General features: G+C 44.4%; 1 protein-coding gene across 1 annotated transcript in view; it reads left to right on the forward strand.

Annotated features, from left to right (window-relative positions):
• Window positions 1-12,340, forward strand: part of LOC126143136 (uncharacterized) — a 39,244-nt gene that overhangs the window by 8,675 nt on the left and 18,229 nt on the right. The window contains exon 3 of the mRNA XM_049915347.1: window positions 11,113-11,301. Coding sequence (XP_049771304.1) covers window positions 11,113-11,301 — 189 coding nt within the window. The remainder of the gene's footprint in view (window positions 1-11,112; window positions 11,302-12,340) is intronic.

The raw sequence follows: 12,340 nt of genomic DNA on the forward strand, positions 1-12,340 counted from the left end.
CAATGATTATACTGGTTGTTACATAAAACTGCAGTTGTTCTGTAATAAGTACATGCTGATTCTTAGTCTTTGGAATGACCTTTTTCACAAAATTCCTATCATGTACTAAGCAACATCACATGTTTAAATAGTGATCAGATATTAAAATACATTTACAGCAGTCTTCAAAAGTTACAGAAATCAGATAAGCTACACACAGTCCCCACAGTCTCAATGTGATCAGAGAATGGAAACGTGGTCCAAGTAGTCTGTGTTCTTATCATCTTTGAAACTGACTAAGTTCAACCGTGGGTGATTTTAAAGCACCTGTAATACATTCAAAAATGGTGACGTTGGTTTATCTGTCAATTCTCTACAAGCTCTTGCAAATACATATACTTCCTAATCCAAGATACTTACCTGCTATAAACTTCCAGCTTCATTTCACATTCTGATATATCACTGGTACATGTGGACAGGTAGGTATCATATTTCTGTGTGTTTGTGGCACAGACAATACAATAGTGTACGTGATTAGGTCCCTTAGCTGACAAAACTGGGAAGCTGCCACATCATAGTATAGGCACAACTGTTGTGGCATGACCAAAGATGTTGAGTCTGATCTGTGGGTGACCAATGATATTAGGTAAGCTATTAGTGCAATATTCACTGACATATATTTGTTATTCTCACTTGTGCTATCTTATTAAAAGTAGAGGATCGAAACTCTTACATCATAAGACATGCTGCATGTAATATTAGAAACTACAGTACAAAGTCCATCTACAGAAAATTATGTTGGGCTTCTTAATGAGGTGTGCCAGTCAGTGTAGAAAATGAAATAATACTGATGTAGTAACAAATGGTATGACCCGCCAGGTTAGCAGAGAGTGCTAATGTGCTGCTTCCTGGGCTCAGGTAGACGCACCAGCCCCAGATCGAATCTGCCCAACGGATTAACGATGAGGGCTGGTGTGCCAGCGAGCCTGGATGTGGTTTTTAGGAGGTTTTCCACATCCCTCTAGGTGTAAACCAGACTGGTCCCCACGACCCACCTCAGTTAAGACACGCAGACATTTGAAACGTGTTTGCACTCATTCATGATTTACACTAGATGCAGACAGCTGGGGTACACTGATTGTGTCCTGGGGGGGTGGGGGGAGGGTTACGGGGTGGCGGCAGGAAGAGCCTCCGGCCAAATCAGATAGTCAGCACTCCAACTCTGTGAAAGGTGCGGGACAAGGTGCAAGCAATACTAAGTAACAAATGGTACATTAGAACCAGTTACAAATTTTATATACCATAGCCAGTACAGTTATTTCAACAATATATGACAGTACCGATGTTGGAATCTACAGGTGTTGTCTGAGGGAGGGGGACCTACTTTAGATTGCCTGTATGAGGAATCTAAATTACTGTAAGTCAATGCAGAAAGAAAGTATTAGCTACTGTTTTGTGGAAGATAGCCTCATTTACAGCTTATATTTGAAAGTCTTGTAGTACCAGCTGATTCATAGCTCTTACATGATGTCATGTTACATGTACAAATGTAACATTCATTGTCTAAAAATATGCCGGGCATAGACGTGGGGCATATTAGTCACACTAAAAGCTAAAATCTCCATTGGTAAATTATTAACAGGAGGATCATATTTTCCTCAAAACTGTAGCTACTACTTCCATTTCGCATAAAGTTGTTGTTATAAGCTTTAATCGCCAATAATTGCGTGGATATTCAAACACACTCACTTGGAAACAATAGCTGGTTACATGACAACAACTCAGTATCTCTCATTCGACTACCGTGCCGTGCCGTGACACGCGGCCAGCGCCGTTCGTAGCTAGGTGGCGCTCCCACGCTCAGCCGAGTTGCGGAGCGCCTCTATCACCATTTGCGCGTGCTGTCGTGGCGGCACTGTTAAATGTCGTGGCACTGTCACAACACTTTTCTCCCCTTGAAAAAAAAAGCACTCACTTCCTTGGAGACATGGACAGTGAGGAGACATCCGTGGCCTCTTGTGAGGCCCCGAGAACATCCCGCGGAGAGACACGAGAGTATGGTCGAAAATGTCCAGGACGGAAGCTCGTCTGTGGAACGTGCCTCCTGGACGAGATGATGGGTGAAAACTCCGGAGCAGCATCCGTAGGTGTCGTGGACCTGGGGTGTGCTCCAGCGAGATGGGTCCCGGAGAAGGCGGCGTATTCGGAAGCGGTAGAGACGTCGGCTGCATAAACACGTACGGTAGATCGGCAGCAGCTACAGGACTGGCTTCTCGGGCTGGTGGAGGCGAAGGAAGGGGCGGTGGCACCGGCGTGCCCACCACTCGTGGGCGCATCTGGTCGTAATGGCGAACAACCGTGCCGTCGTCCGTACATATTTCACAAAGCCAGTGGCCGCGAAGAGCCTTGACCACCCCTGGAATCCATTTAGGGCGAGATCCGTACCCTCGTGCCCACACGTCGGCACCCACCGAGTATTTTCCCGCACTAGGGGACACAGCACAAGGCCTGACAGGGTGAAGCAGGTGCAGTAGAGTGCGCGGTTGGCGGCCGTGCAAGAGTTCAGCAGAGGCGTGAAGCGATAAGAACTCAGAAATTGCAGCAGAGCGTCATCTGTGGAAAAATCACTAAGGAATTTTTTCATCTGGCTTTTGAAAGTGCGGACAAGGCGCTCGACCTCCTCATTCGATTGCGGATGGAAGGGCGGTGCTGTAACATGACGAATCCCTTGTCCGGTACAAAAATCACGGAAGGTCTGCGAAGAGAACTGAGGGCCATTGTCCGTGACGATCGTGGATGGAAGACCTTCTAGCGCAAAGATTTTGGTCAAAGCCAGCATCGTCGCCGCAGTGGTGGGTGACGGATACCGAACAACAAATGGAAACTTCGAGACGGCGTCGATCAACAGTAGCCAATAAGTACCGAGGAAGGGGCTGGCAAAGCCAGCGTGCACCCGTTCCCATGGCTGCGCCGGATCAGGCCACGGAGAGGGCATTGTAAGAGGTGCAGCCAGTCGTTGAGCACACTGACCACACGCAGCAATCGTGTGGGCGATGTCCAAATCAATACCGGGCCAATAAACGTGCCTGCGGGCCAGGGACTTAGTCCGAGAAATCCCCCAATGGCCTTCATGCAATAGTTTGAGAACATCTTTGCGAAGAGAGGCTAGCACCATGACCCGTGGAGATGCGCCATCCGTGGCCAGAACACCACCACCATCACGAACAGATGAAGGTGCAAGGCATGGTAGTTGCGAAGGGGATCCGATGCCCGGCCCTTGGTCCTGTCCGGCCAACCCCGTTGAACAAAACTGATCACCTGACACAGGACCGGGTCCTGCGCAGTACCTGACGCGACCTGCGAACCTGTAAGTGGAAATCCCTCGACCGCACGACGTTCCTCCTCATCAATGTGGAAACAGAGTAGTTCATCACGATCGAAAACCGGGTCAGGGCCCATCGGCAATCACGACAATGCATCAGCGTTGGTGTGCTGGGCCGTGGGGCGATAGTGAATCTCATAGTGAAAACGAGAAAAGTATAAGGCCCAATGTTGCAGGCGGTGAGCTGCCTTATCCGGAAGAGACGCCGATGGGCTGAACAGAGAGACCAGTGGCTTGTGGTTGGTGATGAGGTGAAACTTAGAACCATAAAAAAAAAAGCGCTGAACTTTTATAGAGCATAATGATAGCGAGCGCCTCCTTTTCGATTTGAGAGTAACGCCGTTGCGCATCGTTGAGGGTCTTGGAAGCATAGGTGATGGGTCGTTCCGACCCATCCTCATACCGATGGGCGAGAACAGCCCGTAGGCCATACTGTGATGCGTCAGTCGCCAGAACCAAGTGCTGACACGGACAGAATGTGGCAAGACAAGGCGCCGACTGCAAATGAGCCTTCAGGCGGACAAAAGCCTGCTCACACTCGTCGGACCAACAGAAAGGGACGTTTTTGCGTAACAGCTGATCAGAGGATGAGCTACCGCCGCTGCGGATGGATTGAATTTGTGATAATAAGCAATCTTGCCTAGAAACGCCTGAAGTTCTTTGACCGTAGACGGCCGGAGTAGAGGGTTAATGGCCGCAACGTGCTGACGTAGAAGACGTATACCCTCACGGGACAAGTGGAAACCAAGATATACAATGGAGGGTTGGACGAACTGTGACTTGTCCAGATTGCACTTCAACCCAGCCGAATGCAAAACCCGAAACAGTGAACGCAAATTGCGAAGGTTCTCCTCAGTGGAGGCCCCCGTAACAACAATGTCATCCAGATAGTTGATGCAGCCGGGAACGGAAGCCGTGAGCTGTTCCAAAAACCGCTGAAAAATGGCCGGCACGCTAACGACGCCAAATGGTTATCGCTGGTACTGATACAACCCACAAGGAGTGTTGATGACGAGAAATTCCTTGGAAGAAGCATCCAACGGCAACTGATGGTACGCCTCCGATAAGTCAAGTTTGGAAAAGAGCTGGCCCCCAGTGAGGTTGGTAAATAACTCCTCAGGACGGGGAAGAGGATAAGTGTCAGTGAGGCTCTGAGCGTTGACAGTGGCTTTAAAATCGCCACACAATCGCAGACTCCCGTTGGGTTTAGAAACCACCACGATTGGCGATGCCCATTCGCTGGAGGTAACAGGAAGGAGAATCCCTGAAGCTGTTAACCTGTCTATCCCAACCTCAACAGGTGCACGCAACGCCACCAGAATAGGGTGTGCCCGGAAAAAATTAGGGCGAGCTGTAGGTTTAAGAGTAATGTGGGCTTCAAAATCCTTGGCACGACCCAGACCAGCAGAGAACACGGACGGAAATTCAGAACACAATCCATCCAGCTGTTGATACGGAATATCCTCAGAGATGAGGTGCTCATCATCATCAACGGAGAACCCGAACAACTGGAAAGAATCATAACCGAACAGGTTTTCAGTGCCCGCATGATCCACCACATAAAACGTGAGGGGCCTAACAACAGACTTGTAGGCAGTGGAAGCATCGAACTGGCCAACGATAGGAATTTTCTGTTTATTATAAGTTCTCAGATTTCGCGTAACTGGAGACAAGGGAGGGGAGCCCAACTCCAAATACGTGCGAGAATTAATGAGAGTTACTGCAGAGCCAGTGTCCACTTGCATGCGAATGTCTTTATCCAGAACACGAACAGTAACAAACAACTTATTTGTTTGAGAAAGCACACAGTTAACATCCGTGTCCGATGCCTCGTCCTCGTCGACAGGAACTTTAGGGGACCGACATACAGAAGCAATGTGGCCTTTTTTCCTACACGAATTACATGTGGCCCAACGTTTCGGACACGTGGCCCCGTCATGCTGTGCGAAACAACGTGGACGAGAAGGAAGTGCGGAACGAACCTGTTTCTGCGGTTGCTGTTTTCGCTGCGAGCGTCGCGGCCCAACGCGACGTTGTTTACGTGAGTGAACCGCCGCCACATCTTCGTTCCCCTGTGAAACAGGCAAATTGTCCGTGTCGAAAGTTGACTGTACAGATGTTCAATCCCGTCTCCAGCCATCCTGATTTAGGTTTTCCGTGATTTCCCTAAATCGTTCCAGGCAAATGCTGGGATGGTTCCTTTGAAAGGGCACGGCCGATTTCCTTCCCAATCCTTCCCTAACCCGAGCTTGCGCTCCGTCTCTAATGACCCCGTTGTCGACGGGACGTTAAACACTACCCACCACCACCTTGACTGTACAGCGCCTCCGTCACACCACACGTCTATTTGCGCGCCAGCAGTGTGAGACACTTCAAAGGATTGAGCGATGCTTAGAACTTCAGACAATGACGGGTTTGGCAGTTGTAGGGCACGTTGTCTAACTTCTTTATCAGGAGCAAGCCCTAGAATAGCATCCCTAACCATTGAATCAGCATAAGACTCGTGTTGAGTGTCCGTGACAAACTGACTCAGACCGTGTAGTTCCGCCACCCGAGCCCGGTAAGATTGATTGGGCTGTTTACGACCCCGGTAGAACGCCACGCGGGCGGCAACGATGTGGGTGTTTCTGCGGTAATAGTTAGACAATAAGTCACACATTTCTTGGAGGGACAGAGAGGCAGGTTCCCGCAGAGGGGCTAACTGAGATAGCAGCTGATAGATCCGTGGGGGAATCCAAGATAGAAATAACGAATTAAACATAGGAGTGTCGACAACGCCGAAAGCCGAGAAGTGTTGCCGCAAACGCTTCTCGTAATCCTCCCAGTTTTCAGCGGCCTCGTCGTAAGGAGGGAACGGAGGCTGAGAAGAGGAAGACAGACGACGAGTAAGCGACGTCGACAACACCTGAATAGCAGCAGTCAACTGTGTTTGCTGTTCAATGAGTGCTTGCATAAGCTGTTCCGTGTCTGCCCCGTCACGAACACACAAATCCACAACGCAGTGAAAATATCCGACCTCGTCGCCAAAAAGTGTTATAACCTCTAATCACCAATAATTGTGTGGATATTCAAACACACTCACTTAGAAACAATAGCTAGTTACACGATAACAACTCAGTATCTCTCATTCGACTGCCGTGCTGTGACATGCGGCCGGCGCCGTTCGTAGCTAGGTGGCGCTCCCGCGTTCAGCCGAGTTACGGAGCACCTCTATCGCCGTTTGCGTGTGCTGTCGTGGTGGCACTGTTAAATGTCGCGGCACTGTCACAACAGTTGTAGTGTGGTTTAGGTGGTCCGTACAGGCAATCCAAAGTAGGTCCCTTCTTCACATAACACTTGCAGGTTCCAATATCTGTACTGTAATATATTGTTGAAATGACTAATGACATGGTGCAACCAACTATGGTTTTCCTGTTTCATTATAACACTGCATGGTGAAAAAAGATTCACCTACTGTGTGTGTGTGTGTGTGTGTGTGTGTGTGTGTGTGTGTGTGTGTGTGTGTGTGTGTGTGTGTGTGTGTGTGTGTGTGTGTTTGAGGGAGCGAGAGATATTTATTTTAATACATCAGTATTATTTTATTTCCTAAACTTACTGGCACACCTCATTAAAAGGCTTCTGTGGTTGGACTGTACCACAATTTCTAATATTACACGTGACATAATATCTGATGTAAGAGTTTCAATCCTTTACTTCCAACAAGATAGCATGTGAGAGAATAACAAGCTTATGCCAGTGAATATTCCACCAGTACCTTACTTAATGTTATTGACCATCCACAGATAAGATCGTAAACATCTTCAGTCATACCATAACAGTTGTACCTATACTATGACATAGGAAGTTTGTTTTTGTCAGCTAAAGGACGTTATCACATACATTGTTGTATTGCCTTTGTGCCACATACGCACCAAAATAAGAAGCATACCTGTTCACATGTATCGACAATGTATTGGAGTGTGAAAAGAAGCTGGAAGCATAAGATATGTAAATAACTTGGGTTATAAAGTGTATGTCTGTGCAAGATCTTGTCAACAATTGATGTATAAACCAATGTCACCATTTCTGAACGTGTTATGGGTGCTTGAACATGACCCAAGGATAATAAAAAGAATAGTCTACTTGGACCATGTTTTCATGCTCAAAACACTGGACTGAGTTTACCCTCTTCAAAACAACAAACTGTGGAGCTCTGATTGTGTGCCTCTTCCTGTTGGCGTGGCCAGCAATGCAACATAACCAAAAAAAGGTTCATGCAGACATAAGATCAGCTGTGCAAGATGTCTTTAGTGCTTTTGAAAGTGAAACCTGCATTGCCAGTTTGTCAAAGGATAAGTTTTGGTCCTGTGTGAAATCCACCAATGGATCAAATTTATCATTTGTAGATAGCAACTGCACAAAAATGGAAGATGGAAAAATTCTAGAGTTAGAAACAGTTACTCAGATCACATGTTCTCCACATTTACTTCCGTGCACACATTGACATATATGCATGTGACACGTGTAAGCAGGAGCGTTTGTGGAATGGAAAACTAAGAGTCAGGAGGAGGGGGCGAGGGTCCAGTGGACATTATGAAACAACTATTAGATAATACCTGTAGCCTCTCTTAAAGTAGTTGATGACAGACCTGTGGAACAATGAAAAACCTGTGATTACACACACACACACACACACACACACACACACACACACACACACACACACACACACACAAATATATGCATAATCTCCTGAATATTTATATCACTAACCTCAGTTTGTTGATTAATTATGGATCATGTTTCCCACGTATGACTTTCTGGAAATGAATATGTTGTCAGTGACTGTATATCCTCTAACACACAGTAAACAACTGTTTTTCGATATCTGAAGGAGCATGAGAAAATTATCATTTCCATAATTTTAGGGGCTCCGGACAGGTTGATATCTTAATTTCCATTCCCCCCCCCCCCCCCCCCCCCCCTCTAGTCATGGTCTACAGAATTTACCATTCCCAATAATAAATAAAACACGTATTATCTCCTTAGTTCTGGTTTATTCATTTGTTTCAACAAAACATTGTGCGAGTAACCATGTATACGAGGGGCATTTGAAAAGTCTGTGCATAAATAAAAGCTACTTATGTGTTTGGCGTAAACCTTTGTTTTTCGAAATAGTCTCCTTTTAGACTTATGCACTTCATCCAATGTGATTATAATTTGTTGATCCCTTCCGAATAATAGGAATTATCCGTATGCAAAACAGCTATTAGTTCCTGCAATCACCTCCTCGTTTCAATAAAATCATTGTCCTGCCAGCTATTTCTTCAAATTGGGGAACAAATAGTAGTCTGGAGAATAGGGGGGATGTGAAATGAGTTGGAATCCTATTTCCATTAATTTTGTGACCACAACTGCTGAGGTGTGTGAAGGTGTATTGTCGTGATAAGAAAGGACTTTTTTGTGGTCCAATTGCCAGCGTTTTTCTTGCAGCTCGGTTTTCAAACAGTCCAATAATGATGAATAATATGCACCTGTAATAGTTTTACCTTTTCCAGATAGTCGAATCCCAAAAGACAGTCGCCATAACCTTTCCGGCCGAAGGAATGGTCTTTGCCTTTTTTGGTGCAGATTCTCCCTTGGTAACCCATTGTTTAGATTGTTGTTTGAGCTCAGGAGTATAGTAATGTATCCATGTTTCATCCACAGTGTTGAAACGACAGTTAGTCCTGTGGATTCTTCCTGAACGGCTGCAAATCATCCTTGCAATGCTTCGCACAATTCAGTTTTTGGTCAAGCGCGAGCAATCGCTGAACCCATCTTGTGGATAGCTTTCTCATGTCCAAATATTTATGCAAAATAATATGTACCCATTCATTTGAGATGCCCACAGCACTAGCAATCTCACGCACCTTATCTCTTCTGTCATCCATCACCATATCATGGATTTTATCAATGATTTCTGGAATTGTAACCTCCACAGGGCATCCAGAATGTTCAGCATCACTTGTGGCCATATGGCCACTCCGAAAATTTTGAAACCACTTATAAACTGTTCTAATCAAAGGTGCAGAGTCACAGCAGTGTTTATCAAGCTTCTCTTCAGTCTCCTGAGGTGTTTTGCCTTTCATAAAGTAATGTTTAATCACCACAAGAAATTTTTTTGTCCATTTGTTTGACAATGACTCCACTTCCTTGATTCACGCGAATGTCAAACACAAAGAAATAGACCAATATGGCTGAAAAGATACTACTAACTGAACATGACCTCGATACGGGCCAGTGGTGCCATCTCTTGGACTTTGCACGGACTTTTCAGATGCCCCTCGTATGTAATAGTTCTCAGATTGAAATTTGATTTTTGAATCCCCCACCTCTGAGAGCAATTATTTAGGAGGTAGTGATTCAGTAGCTTTCAAAACACTTGAGGAAGAGAAGCTACGTGGAGAAAACGTAACGATCACCAAGCAGGAGTGCAAAAAAGCAAATGGGTATGAGGCTATGAGGACTGAAAACTGCATATAAGGGAAAGAAATTGGAAGATGGCTGACGATTAGATGGTAAGAATAGACATGAAAAAATCTGTCAAGGAAAGAATTCAAAACTATTATGGCATAGCAGTAGCATAGAAGATATTAGAAAAGCTGTGTGGGCAGTTTTGTTTCACCTCTTCAAGAGACAATAAACCCAGTCATAGGCCTTCCAGAAAGTGATTCTATTTACAAACCAGCTATTTCTTTTGCAAGTAGAAATCTTGAAAGAAACTTCCAAGGATTTGTCAGATGTAAGTCCACTGACGAAAATCACTCCCAAAATCCTAACGAGTCCACGAGCAGTGTAATCTGGGAGAGAATTCCCGAGAGTTTTGGTGGCAATCGGTATACTGCATTTTGGTGTCTTGGATGCAGTGACAACATTCAGTGAAGGAAATGTTGCAAGATATGAAGTACTGAAAAGGCTGCTTGAAACCTTTGGTCATTTTGCAGTAAAACAAATGTTAAATTTAGATAAAGAAAGGCTTTTTGTGTCTGAGAACTGTTTGAGACTTTGAAACAATGGCAAGACAGGGAGGAAAAAGGATATTGCAAGATGAAATGGAAGAGGATGCAGACAACTCAATGTATGGAGCTGGGAGGCATTGACAACTTTAATGGCTGTTTTCTGTAAGTTGTATTTTTCAAGAAAAAGTGTACTTTCTTAGTTTCTATTAACCAGAATTTGTTCAAAATTATGGGGTATACTCATTGGAGTATTGTGCATATTTTAACACGGGGATTTTCGTATTTTGTAAATCTCAAAGAAGTTAGCCTTATGTACATCGAACGGTGTAGAAAGTTTGTCTACTTTTCACAAATATAATTATCTTAAAAATAATCAATACTTTCAGAAATACCTTTGTTAGTGGCTAGAAATGTGCAACCCAAGGCATATTTTCTTCAAATTTTTATTCCCAATAATTGCTGAAAAAGGTACCTTTTATATGAATAAATATTACATTGTTTAAGATAGGGATTTTTCCAATCTGCCCAAAACTCTTTAAATGAAGTAAAATCATATCAGCCATATTATGTCTTATGTAACTGTGTAAAGTTTGTGATTGCTATTTGTCCTGTGGTTAATGCTTTCTCACAAAGGCGACACTGTGTGTGCAGTAGAATCAACATTCATTGGTGCTGAAGAAATGTAATACTTGCCAAGAAATAACTCCTGTTCCTCTATACCTGCAACAGCTGAAATGAATATTGTTTTAATGTATGACCCTTTTTTTCCAGAAAAGTGCTCAGAAGGAATTAATGAATTTAGCTAGCGATTTGTCTCATAGCTGGCACAATATTGAGAAAGCAGCGGAAAAAGCTAGAAGGAAACGTTCACAGGTAGACATAGAATGCAAGGAAGCACCAAATCATCTCACAGAACTAATGAACCAATTGAGAAGAGCTTCAGCAGAGGAACTTAAAGCTGTAAGTTACTCCTTCTCTTCCATGCAGATAAGCGGGTCTTGTATAGCTTTCATGTTGCATGATGCATATGTAGTTACACCATCATTTCTGTATATTTGATGTGGGAGAAAAGTAATGAGACTGATTTTTTGTGTACCGTAGTTTTTATTTTTTCAGTCAATAATATTGCCCAAGGGAACTCCCTTGGGCAACTATACACTGGCAGTCATTGTTCCCACTCTGGGTTGCAGTGCTCTCGGTCACATTCTTCTGAATGTTCCTGAATCCCAAAATGTCATTTTAAGACATTTTTCAATTTTGGGGAAAAAATCAAAAGGACTCAGTTCAGGTGAATAGTGGGCCACAGAACAATATGAAAGCCTTTTTAAGTAAAAAATTCCACGATGGAAGTGGCCGCATGGCATGGGGTGATCTCACGAAGCAGCATCCACTTGTGTGCAATGTCCAGTCTCAGTTAATAATTCTCTCTTTCCTGAGCCTTTCAACTTTAGCTTTGTAAAACATTTGGTTGAAAGTTTGTCCTGGAGGAACAAATTCTTTATGCACGATAGCCCTACTGTCAAAAAAGCAAATTTGCTTTGTTTTGATCTTTGATTTGCTTATTTGAGCTGTTTTTGGTCAAGTAGATGTGTGTGTGCCACTCCTTACTTTTCCACTTTTTCTCAGGATCCCACTCATAAATCCACGTGATGACTCGACTAAACCATTAGTGTGCCAAAGATTGATGTACAGTGAAAGTGTTTAACAGGTCACCCATCATCCTTATTGTTAAACTTCAGTCTGATCTCACAAGAGCACGCTCACTGAAGTGTTTTTCTTGGTGTTTTAGGGTTTCGTGTAGCTGCTGGCTCGCACCTTGTACTTGAAACTGAGTCAGAACACTTAACAAGATCTGTTACCCGACGTAACATCTGAAGTATTTACCTTTTCCTTTTAATCGAGTGCTACAGTTGATTTTCTTGAAGTCGGGGTCCTGCTAATCAGTGCCTCAGAAATCCTGTGTGTTGCTGAGGAAAGGCTCGACTTCTTAACATTCTGA

The sequence above is a fragment of the Schistocerca cancellata genome, unplaced genomic scaffold, assembly GCF_023864275.1.
Source record: "Schistocerca cancellata isolate TAMUIC-IGC-003103 unplaced genomic scaffold, iqSchCanc2.1 HiC_scaffold_782, whole genome shotgun sequence".
Taxonomy (NCBI): Eukaryota; Metazoa; Arthropoda; class Insecta; order Orthoptera; family Acrididae; genus Schistocerca; species Schistocerca cancellata.